Source organism: Chlorocebus sabaeus, chromosome 27, assembly GCF_047675955.1.
Source record: "Chlorocebus sabaeus isolate Y175 chromosome 27, mChlSab1.0.hap1, whole genome shotgun sequence".
NCBI classification, from domain to species: Eukaryota; Metazoa; Chordata; class Mammalia; order Primates; family Cercopithecidae; genus Chlorocebus; species Chlorocebus sabaeus.
Genome location: NC_132930.1, coordinates 8,733,819 through 8,745,987, shown reverse-complemented (window position 1 = coordinate 8,745,987; position 12,169 = coordinate 8,733,819). Strand labels below are relative to the sequence as shown.

At 37.0% G+C, this 12,169-nt stretch overlaps 1 protein-coding gene across 2 annotated transcripts in view; it reads left to right on the top strand.

The window, feature by feature from the left end:
• SLC30A9 (solute carrier family 30 member 9) overlaps nt 1-12,169 on the top strand; it is a 109,113-nt gene that overhangs the window by 896 nt on the left and 96,048 nt on the right. For both annotated transcript variants that reach the window (XM_008017529.3, XM_038008588.2), the window contains exon 2: nt 10,561-10,725. In XM_008017529.3, the coding sequence (XP_008015720.1) occupies nt 10,561-10,725 (165 nt within the window). The remainder of the gene's footprint in view (nt 1-10,560; nt 10,726-12,169) is intronic.

The window sequence follows — 12,169 nt, the reverse complement described above, 5'->3', positions numbered from 1 at the left end:
TTTTCATCTCTCTCAACATTCTTTTCTGACTCAAATTTAAATGGTTTGAGAGTTTCCAAAATAACATTGAACTTCTAATCAGACTTACCTTCGTTTTTACCGTAGCTTGACACATTGCTTGACACTGAGAATTGATAGGAACTCTGAGGGAGAAGACAGAACTAAGTCCACCCTTAATCTAATCCCTCCATTCTTAGGATGCAGAGTATTTACCGAAACATTCATGTTTGAAGCCATGCGTGGTGGTGCGCTCCTGTAGTCCAGCTACTCGGGAGGTTGAGGCAGGCAGATCTTTTGAGCCCAATAGTTCTAGGCTACCCTGGGCAATATAGTGAGACCTGTCTCTAAAAACATATCATGTTTGGAAAAACCCGTAGCATGTTTGTGACCTCCTGAAAGAAGGTAGAAGTTGCAGTCATTCGAGATTTTATGTAATATAAGCTATAATAACTGTGCTGTGCATATAAATTAGAATATATTCATATCTTTTATTTGCAACAAATGTAAAAGCTGGCTCTTAAAATTTCAAACGGATAAATTTTAACAGCACTATTCCCAGGGCTTTTTGGTAGTGATAGAAAACTGTAACTGTTGAGTTTTTCCATATTGGCAATATATTGCCAGGTTCTCTTATGGACAAAATGAATCGTCGGCTGGGTGCAGTGGCTCTTGCTTGTAATCCTTAGGAGGATTGTAAACCTTAGCACGCTGAGGTGGGTGGATCGCTTCAGTCCAGGAGTTCAGACCAGCCCGGGCAACATGGCAAAACCGCCTCTCTACAGAAAATTAGCCTGATTTGGTGACACGCGCCTGTAATCCTAGCCTGTACTCCGGAGGCGGAGGTGGGAGGATCGCTTGAGCGCAGGAAGTTGAGGCTGCAGTGAGCCTTGAGCGTGCCAGTGCACTCAAGCCTGGGTGACAGAGTGAGACCCTGTCTCAAAAAAAAAAAAAAAAAAAAAAAAAGAAAAAGAAAAATGAATCATCTCCAGAATCCCCAAGTAAGTTTTTAGCACAATTGTTTCTATTGACCAACCAATTTTGGCATTTTACACTGAAATTACAGTGGCTGTTAAATTTAGTCTAAACTGCCCTTTAAGTGTTGACAAAAAGGAGTAGAAACAGTGTAATTTGTAATCCCTCTTCTGTGTAGCTGTAATCATGTTGAAAATTATGTGTTATTTGTCTCATTGTGAAACACAGATAATTATTACCTATCTTAGTGGTCAAAATGACTTTGCGAAGTTGTTTGGAATGTTTATTACTACAAAAAATTAAAATGTTTTTTCACACTTAAAAATGCTTAGTAGGTTTTTAAAAATAACTTTGTGAAAATTTAGTTTCAATAATGAAGCATTTCTTAAAAGGGCAACCATTATTATGGCAAAATTTAAAAATCATTTAGAAAAAGAGTACTATTTAAATTGGATGCATGTGAGAAGACTATTTGAAGAACTTTTGGAGAAAGAAAATCTAAAAACAGATGTTTTTATTTGTCTAGAAGTAAGGTTTAGTTTATGCTTCTAAAATGCCTGTGCCTGGGAAAAACTTATAAAGTGTAAAGAGAGGAGGAAACCTTGAGGGATTGCTTGAATACTTAAAAATGAGAAATGCCTTTAAAGGCAAAATAGAAACTGTCTAAAAGAAATATGAGAGCCCTGTTTGTAATTTTGAGTTGTCTGATAGCCATATTAAAAAAAAATTAAAGATTAATTTTAATATATTCTAGAATTAATTTAAATAATGAAATTAATATATTTTAATAGTAAAATTAAAATTTAATACTATTTTATCAAGTATATTCAAAATATTTCAACATGTAATCAATATCAAAATTATTGAAGTATTTTACATCGTCTTTTTGTACTGTCTTTAAAACCCAGTGAGGTTTTTTTTTTTTAAATTCTTTTTTTCTTGGCTTTTTAAATTTTATTTTATTATACTTTAAGTTCTAGGGTACATGTGCACAACGTGCAGGTTTGTTACATATGTATACATGCGCCATGTTGTGCTGCACCCGTCAACTCGTCATTTACATTAGGTATATCCCCCAGTGCCATCCCTTCCCCTTCCTCCCACCCCACGGCAGGCCCCGGTGTGTCATGTACCCCTTCCTGTGTCCAAGTGTTCTCATTGTTCAGTTCCCACCTATGAGTGAGAACATGCGGTGTTTGGTTTTCTGTTCTTGGGATAGTTTGCTGAGAATGATGATTTCCAGCTTCATTCATGTCCCTACAAAGGATATGAACTCATCCTTTCTTATGGCTGCATAGTATTCCATGGTGTATGTGTGCCACGTTTTCTTAATCCAGTCTGTCATTGATGGACATTTGAAAACCCAGTGAGTGTTTTACACTTACAGCACATCACAGTTCAGACTAACCACATTTTAAGTGCTCAGTAAACAGTGACTACTCAATTAGATAGTGTAGAGTTAGTATCTTTAAGTTATAAAGAATTTTTACAAACCAGTATACATTCCAGTAGGAAAATGGACAAAGGAATTGAATACAAAGTTCATAAAGTTGTTCAAGTGGTCAATAAAAATGCAAAAATGTTCCATACTTACTAAAAAACTTTAAAGGGTTTTACTTTAAAGGGTTTTACTTCTCACTGCCTATCTCATTTTTGCCGAATTTTTCATAATGATGATACCCCATATTGAGGGTGTGGGAAAACAGGAACTCTCTTAACTACTGATTGAAAACTTAAAAGGTTTATGCCCTCTGACCTAATAGTTTTTACTCAAAAGGATTTACTTTAAAGAAATAATCAGATACATATTAAAATGTTTGCAGAAGTTTACTATAGTAATAAATTGGTAGTTTATAGTTATGGAGAGTTGGAAACAAATATATTATGATACATTTATTATGGGCTGGTGATATTTACAACCATTTTTAAAAAACTTATAATTCAGGGCCGGGTGTGGTGGCTCGCTCCTGTAATCCCAGCACTTTGGGAGGCCGAGGTGGGTGGATCACCTGAGGTCAGGAGTTCGAGACCAGCCTGGCCAACATAGTGAAACCCTATCTCTACCAAAAATTAAAAAATTAGCTGGGCGTGGTGGCAGGCACCTGTAATCCCAGCTACTTGGGAGACTGAGGCAGGAGAATCACTTGAACCCAGGAGGCGGAGGTTGCTGTGAGCTGAGATTGCGCCACTGCACTCCAGCCTGGGCGACAAAAGCGAAACTCCATCTCAAAAAAAAAAAAAAAAGAAGTTATAATTCAGAAGAATAGTGACATGGAAAGTACTCTCGTGTTATTAGGTAAAAACTGTAGAAAAATACAGTAAAAATATATACTGTGATATTAACAGTGAGTTTTCATGTCTAAAATTTTTTTAATTTGTGTTTTACAAATGATCTACAGTAGACATATACTTCTAAAGAATAAAAATGTTACTTAGTTTCTGTAGTAAGTATATCCTTTTTTATAAAAAGTTCTTTGGGTTAGGATAGAGCACATATTTCTTTTTTTCATGTATTTACAGGTGGCCTCATTTGGCAAACATTTGAGAGGGGAAGACACTTAAGTATACTAGATGAACACTGAAATTAATAAAAGTGTAATTTTTAAATAGAAAATAGAAATCAAACATACTCTGTTATTGTTGTCTCTAATCTGCCGGTATTTATTGTCATAAGGAAAGTAGACTGAGAATTTAACTTTTATCCCCAGCAGAGGTCCCTCCTCCTCCTCAAACTCTTTAAATAACTAAGAGTATTGACAGTTATAAAACACCAGCATGGCCAATATGGTGAAAGCTCGTCTCTACTGAAAATACAAAAATTAGCTGGGCATGGTGGTGGGCACCTGCAATGATAGCTACTTGGGAGGCTGAGGCAGGAGAATTGCTTGAACCCAGGAGGCGGAGGCTGCAGTAAGCTGAGATCGCGCCATTGCACTCCAGCCTGGGCAGCAAGAGCAAAACTCTGTCTCAAAAAAAAAAAAAAAGCAAGCAAGCAAACAAAAAGACCATTTGGGCAGGTCAACAGAAAGATTCTATGCAGATCAAGTTCATTGTAGAATTTATTGTACTTAAGTATAAAGTGAAGCTAACTGTAGTATGTACCTCCTAGAGTTGTTGTGAATGAGAATCAGCATTGGATGCCAGGCATTATCGTTGCTGATAGTGTAGTGCTGACCAAGGTAGTTGGTTTCCACCTTTCTTCCATCAGAAGTAAATATACTTAAAGTGCCATAGAAGAGATAGGCAGGACGATGGGCTAGAAAGTAGCCAGGACGGGCTAGTTCATTAGATAAGATGGCCTGGGACTCCAACTTTTCTGAGGTGATGACTGAGCCTAGGCATGAAAGATGAAAATGAGCAAGCCATGTGAAGGTCTGGGAGAAAGAGCAATTTGGGAAGAGCAAAGAGGAACTGTAAAGATCAGACTAGTATGTATATATGTATGTATTTTTGAGAAAGGGTCTTGCTCTGTCACCCAGGCTAGAGTGCACTGGCACGATCACAGCTCACTGCAGCCTTGACTGCCCGGGCTCCAGTGATCCTCCCACGTCAGCTTTCTGAGTAGCTGGGACCACAGGCTAACGCCACCATGCCCAGCTAATTTTTGTATTTTTGTTACAGACTGGGTTTCACCATGTTACCCAGGTTGGTCTCGAACTCCTGAGCTCAAGCATTCTACCCATCTCGGCCTCCCAAAGTGCTGGGATTACAGGTGTGAGCCTCTGCATCTGGCCCAGACAAATAGTTTTAAGGAACAGAAAGAAACCTGTTGTGTCTAGGGTGTGGTGGGATGATATGAAAATAAAATTGAGTTTTTTCATTTTTTGGTTTTTTTTGAGATGGAGTTTCGCTCTTGTTGCCCAAGCTGGAGTGCAATGGCGGATCTCGGCTCACTGCAACCTCCGCCTCCTGGGTTCAAGCGATTCTCCTGCCTCAGCCTCCCGAGTAGCTGGGATTACAGGTGTTAGCCACCACGCCTGGCTGATTTTTGTATTTTTAGTAGAGGCGGGATTTCACCATGTTGGTCAGGTTGGTCTTGAGCTCCTGACCTCAGGTGATCTGCCTGCCTTGGCCTCCCAAAGTCCTGGGATTACAGGCATGAGCCACTGCACCTGGTGGAAATTTGAGTATTTTAAGCCACAGTCTTAGAAAAAGAGGGGTGTTTTTAAAATGTCACTCTTGGCCAGGCATGGTGGCTCATGCCTATAATCTCAGCAAAATTTGGGAGGCCAAGGTAGGTAGATCGCTTGAGTTCAGGAGTTTGGGGCAGCATGGCAAAATCCCATCTCTACAAAAAAAAGAAAAATTTAGTCAGGTAGGGTGGCACGCACCTGTGGTCCCAGCTACTCAGGAGGCTGAGGTGGGAAGACCACCTGAGGCTGGGGAGGTTGAGGCTGCAGTGAACCATGATTGCACCACTGCCCCAGCCTGGATGACAGAGTGACACCCTGTCTCAGAAAAACACAGCTGGGTGCGGTGGCTCACACCTGTAATCCCAGCACTTTGGGAGGCCAAGGAGGGTGGACCACATGGTGAAACCCCATCTCTGCTAAAAATACAAAAATTAGTCAGGCGTGGTGGCACATGCCTGTATTCCCAGCTACTCGGGAGGCTGAGGTGGGAGAATCACTTGAACCCGGGAGGTAGAGGTTGCAGTGAGTTGAGATCATGCCACTACACTCCAGCCTGGATGACGGAGTGAGACTCTATCTCAAAAATAAATAAAAATGGAAAAAAAAATAGAATTAAGCAAGGCAGTAGAGATGTATGTCAAGATGCAGTCCAGGAAGTTGTCATCGTCTATTGTTTCCTAAGTCAAAAAAAAAAAAAAAAAAAGAGATTCTCTGTTTCTTACTCTGGTCTGGAGAAAAGTTACATCAACAGTGATCTTCTAGACTAAGCTGCTCCATCCAGGTCACACTTTTGCTTGCTACATGATTAAGGATAAAAAGGATTTTCCTTTAGTTTTGGCTAGCTGAAAGGATTAAAGTAAACCAGAGATAGTCAATCTGTTAATGGTAGACTATATTACAAATTGTGATGATGATGTTAATAAGACCTTGATGAAGTTTCAGATGATTTAGCAATTGATATATTCTTAGGGTTTTTTTTTATTATTATGGGCATTTTTTTAAATACAGGGAAAGTATAAGGTATAAAGTAAAAACTGTGCATAATCCAGATATTTCACCACATTTTTAGTAGTTGAAATCATACTGTACAAGTCTCCTGCTTTTTTTCATGCAACATTAGAGCATGAGTGTTTTTCCTTGTTATTAAAAGTTCTTAATGAATACATAATAAAAGTATAAGGACCTGCGGTAACTTAATCATTGTTCTATTAGGAAACATTTGAGTTGTTTCTGTTTTTTCCTGCGATGAATAATACTATAAGGAATAATTTTTGTGTTCTATATTATGTATTTTAAATTCATAATAACTTCTTTAAAAGGTTATATAACCTGTTGGTAACCTCTTTTAACAGCTATTTAGCTTTCATATATCACTGCCTTAGAAATTTTGGAAAGTAATTACTGAAATAGTCTCCTAACTAAGGAGACTGAAATCTAGAAGACAGGCTGCAAGCTTGACTTTGTCTCTGAAGTTAGGCGGAAATAAACTCACATTGCAAGACATCTTTTTGTTTATTTTTAGTTGTTGTTGCGGAAGCAACATATAGGGTAGACTGAGTTGTCAGTTTGTGTGAGAGAAAAGGAGTGTCTTTTGTTGTTATTCGTAGCCTAAAAATGATGGTCAGATTTTCTTTGGAAGCCAGAGTAAGTGGTAGGTGACAAACTAGATTGGAGAGAGAGGACAAGTAGTGATCACTGGCAGTGGCCATTAGGTCATTAGCTACAAAGGCCATGAGAGTAAAATAAACACAGAAGTGTGGCTGTTCGGAATAGACTGATGATAGGATACCAGTAGCTCTGCAGTCTTGAAGACATAGCCCTTATATACACAGTTCTTGTCCAGGCCAGTAGAATAGTAAGTGCCAGAGTAAAGACTTCCATATGTAGGTTGTTTAGAAGGTACCTTGAAAAAAAGAGTATTAATGGTGGGTAATATTTTTCACTCTGTCTCTCTGCTTACTAGAATTAATGAATTCAGTAATTCTTTTTTTGTTGTTGTTGTTTTGTTTTGTTTTGAGATGGAGTCTTATACTGTCGCCCGGGCTGGAATGGAATGGCACGATCTTGGCTCACTGCAACCTCCGCCTCCTGTTTTCAAGCAGTTCTCCTGCCTCAGCCGTCTGCATAGCTGGGATTATAGGCGCCCACCACCACATCTGGCTAATTTTTTGTATTTTTAGTAGAGACGGGATTTCACTATGTTGGCCAGGCTGATCTGAAACTCCTGACCTTGTGATCTACCCACCTCGGCCTCCTAAAGTGCTGGGATTACAGGCGTGAGCCACTGCACCCTGCGGAATTTAGTAATTCTTTAACCAGTGGTTGTGTTTCCATTGCTATGTGTTAGGTATTATATTTGTTTTATTGAGTTAAATGTGCTCCAGTATAGTTGTTATAATATACAGTGTTAAAGGTGGTAAATGTATGTGCCATTTTCTGTCTCGTATTAATGCCAAATGTGTACTTTTAAAGTTGCTAATACCTGAATTTCTACTGGTGTTAAAACAGTCAGCAAGAAAGCTTTCAAAGATTATGGGGATAGTGTCAAAAGCACTTGGGAGTCAATTTTAAGAGACCTCTACTGGCCCAAGATAGAACAGTTTGAGCATTAGTCAGGATGATGACTAAACCAGATTGAAAAATGCCAAGTAATGTTTAAATTTATGAAGTTTTAATGATATACACACAAATTAAAAATATGTCACTATTACAGGACCTTAGGTAATTAACGTATTATTTTGAGAACTGGTAAACAAAGGGAAAGAAGCATTTAGTCCTATATGAACTACTTTTCTGAATAACCAATAAATGACGGATATTTTCTCTTTGTAGAAGTATTCTGCCGGGTGCGGTGGCTCAAGCCTGTAATCCCAGCACTTTGGGAGGCCGAGGCGGGCGGATCACGAGGTCAGGAGATCGAGACCATCCTGGCTAACACGGTGAAACCCCGTCTCTACTAAAAAATACAAAAATCTAGCCGGGCGAGGTGGTGGGCGCCTGTAGTCCCAGCTACTCGGGAGGCTGAGACAGGAGAATGGCGTGAACCCGGGAGGCAGAGCTTGCAGTGAGCTGAGATCCGGCCACTGCACTCCAGCCTGGGCGACAGAGCGAGACTCCGTCTCAAAAAAAAAAAAAAAAAAAAAAGTATTCTGAGTAGTAAATGAAGGAGTAATAAAATTGGTATCGTTTTGTAACCACCTAATGAATAAATGATTCTAGGCATTGAAGAACAGTAGACATTATCATCCCAAATAAATCAACCAATTACTGTGTGGTTCCTGATAAAAAAAACTCATCATCACTTAACAAAGTACTGTTGACCTAATAAAAAGAGCCTGAAGTTAGATAAAGCCTTTACAGCCATTGATTTATAGAACATATAGAAGAATGTGCTAAACAATACCATAGGAATTCAGTCAGCAAAATTCAGCCTGGGAAATCACCAGGACAAAAATTCAGGACAAACAACCTGGCTTTTTCAACATAAAAATTGCAGTTAAACAGAACAAAACAAAACAAAAAAAAGCAGACATTCTGTAGCTTAAAAGAGACTTAAAAGACATCTCAATTAGTCCCAATATGTAAACTTTGTCTGAATCTATTCACGTAGAAACTGGAAAAAAATTATAACATTTGTAACAACTGGAAATTTGAAATTGAGAATATTTGATGATATTAAGGATTTTAAAAAAATTTCTGCTAATGGTGTTATAGTTGTGTTAAAGTTTTTGTTTCTTGTAAATATATACTGAAATATTTATGGATGAAATTATGTCTGAGATTTGCTTCAAATTAATATTGGTGCAGGTAGCAATGAGATGAAATTGACCATGAGTTGATCATTGTTGAAAGTAGGCAATGAGTACGTGGCAGTTTATTGTGCTGGTTTTTCTACCTTTGCATGTGTTTGAGATTTTCTGTAACGTTTTAAAAACAAAGGAGAGTGTTGAAAAAAATCTAGCATCAAGTCATGGAAATGGGTCATCTTCCAAGGAAGGACTTTTAAACTGTGGAGTAATCCCTCTTTAAACATCTTAGCACAAATTCTATGAAAGTATTTCATCAGTGTGTGAAAAAAAAAAGTAGCATATTGTCTTTGTCAGGTAATAATTATAGAAGATATTTTGAATAGGGCTGAACAGTCGGAACACCAGTGGCCAGGATGAAGAAGATGCTTTTCTGGAGTGTGTTTCCTATGAAAATCTGCTTTAGCCCATATTTACTAATTATTTTTGCTAGTAGGCAGCATATTTTAATGTGTAGGAATCTTCTGTTATATTTGCTTTACTGACCCTTTAAAAAATAGACACAAATGACCAAAAACATTCTAGGCCTTCAGCAGTTTCCCAGATAAGTAAAAGAATCAGTTGACATCAGAAACTTTTTCAAGGAAGTAAGTTCTAGGCCTGAAACTTGAGTGAATACTTATATTCCCTTATGCCCTTTGTGCTCTTCATATTATCTTCAACATTAATAATTTATGTTCCTGATGAATTCTCTGAGCCATTAAGAAATGGCTTTTCTTTCAGAATGCAAATATCTGCACACATAATACATGAATTAACATTTTTGGAAGATCATTATTAAGCAGTTAAAAAAGTTTCAACTCTTAAATGCTCAACCCTCCATCCTTGGAAAAACTTGACTATCTGTAGTGATGTAATTTGATTTCACCTAAAACTTTACAAAATATATGAATATTATCTAGATAGGGTTTTTGGGTTCTTTCAAAAAGGGGAATTCTCAGTACTCATAGTAAAAAATAAAAGAGAAGGAAGGTCACAGGAAAATAGAGACAAATTTGGTTTTCTTGTACTTGGGTAAATTGTGGAATATATTTTCCTTCTGTATTTGAGCCCTTCAAAGCGCACAGTAAACCCAGATGAAGCAGCTGAAGTGCTTTGTAATTAGTCTTCTATTCTTCACTCAATTAAAATTCCCCATATACTGAGGCATCTCACCAAATGTTGATCTAATTATCTGATTAAAAAATCGGTGACAGTATGAATGAATGATTAATATAATTCACTTATTGATTGTGAAATGAAAGAGGAATAAATCGTTAGCTAGTAGAAGAAGGACACAGGATAATTTTGTGTAGGAAGTCTTCCTGACCTTCCCTCCCAGAGTCCTTTATTCTGAAAAGTAATTATGCCAAAATTTTTTTAGCTTGCAACCAGCATGCAAAATAAAGGGTATCTATTATGTACTATATACCTTTCAAAATAACTGACTAGCATAAATATTTTATTTGATTTTTTAATATTTTTAAAAATTTCCAAATAAGTTTACAGGTTAGAGAAAATTAGAATGTTGTCACTAATTTTTCTTTACAAAATGTATTTCCTGTGTATCTAGAAGCAGTGAAACACCTCCTCTGGAGAGGGTGACTTGGCAATTAATTGTGCAGCTGGGAGTTGGTTTGAAATCAAAGTATATATGTTTTTTCTTTTAGAGTGGCAGAATTTAGTGACATTTGGAAGCTTTTCAAACATGGTTCCCTGTACTCATCCATATATTGGTACACTGAGTCAAGTAAAGTTTTACTCCACAAATGTTCAGAAAGAAGGACAGGGATCACAAACTCTCAGAGTGGAAAAAGTACCGTCATTTGAAACAGGTATGTATAAATTTTTTTAATGTATTTTTTTCTGTATACTGGAATAGTTTGTGTGAAATTATTTGTTCCCTGAATGTTTGATAGAACTTACTTGTAATACTGTCTGGACTGATGTTTTCTTTGTGGGAACTATTAAACCACTTGTTTAATTTCTTTATTTTTTCTGTTTCTTTTTGACTCAGTTTTCTACGAAAAACTATCTACTTATCTACTTAAACTAAATTTTTAATTTATTGGTATAAGGTGTATAATGATATTCCCTGTTTACTCTCAATAGCATATGTAGTTGTGTCCTTTTTTCATTCCTAATATTTGTTTTATTTTCTTGACTAGTCTTCCCAGAGGTTTGTCTTTTATTATTTTTCCAAGTAATTTTTTTTACTTTGAACCATTATATGTTTGTATCCTATTTCATCAATTTTTGCTTTTTAATTATAGCCTCCTTGCTGTCTTTTTTTGTGTGTTTGTTCTGTCATTATTTTTTCTCTGTTTCATTGTTTTATAACTTCAACTTTTATTTAGATACAGGAGGGTACATGTGAGGGCTTGTTACATGGGTATTTTGTTTGATGATGAGGTGTGGGGTACACTTGATCTCATCACCCAGATAGTGAGCATAGTACCAAATAGTTTTTCAACCATTGCTGCCCTCTCTCTCTCTCCCTCATCTAGTAGTCCCTAGTACCTATTTTTGCTGTCTTTATGTTCATGCGTACCTAGTGTTTAGTTCCTAGTTATAAGTGAGAATATGTAGTAGTTGGTTTTTTGTTTTCTGTGTTAATTTGCTTAGGATAATGGCCTCTAGCTACATGCATGTTGCTGCAGGGGACATAATTCATTCCTTTTTGTGGCTGCATGGTATTCCATGGTGTATATGTACCATATATTCTTTATCCAGTACACCATTGATGGACACCTAGGATGATTCCAAGTCTTTGCAATTGTGAATATTGCTGCGATGAACACCAAGTGCATGTGTCTTTTTGGTAGAATAATTTATTTCTTTTTGATATATACTCTCTAATGGGATTGCTGGAGTTCTTTGAGAAATCTCCAAACTGCTTTCCACAGTGGCTGAACTAACTTACATTCCCACCCGCAGTGTGTTAAGTATTGACTTTTCTCTGCAGCCTCACTAGCATCTCTTGTTTTTTGGTTCTGTCATTCTGTTATTAATTGTCAGTTAGATACTTAGTTTATTAATATTAACCCTTCCTTCCTTTCTGAAGTAGACATTTAAGCCATAACACATTCCACAGTTTTGATATATAATATTTTTATTATTTATAATTCTAAATGTATTCTTACTTCTATTGTGATTCTTCTATGACTTTTTAGTTGTTAAAGTATCATTTTAAATTTACAGATAGATGGAATTTTTGTTTATCTTTTTGTATTAAATGTTTTTCACAAACTGTGGTCTGTATTGATTCAGTCTTGAAAT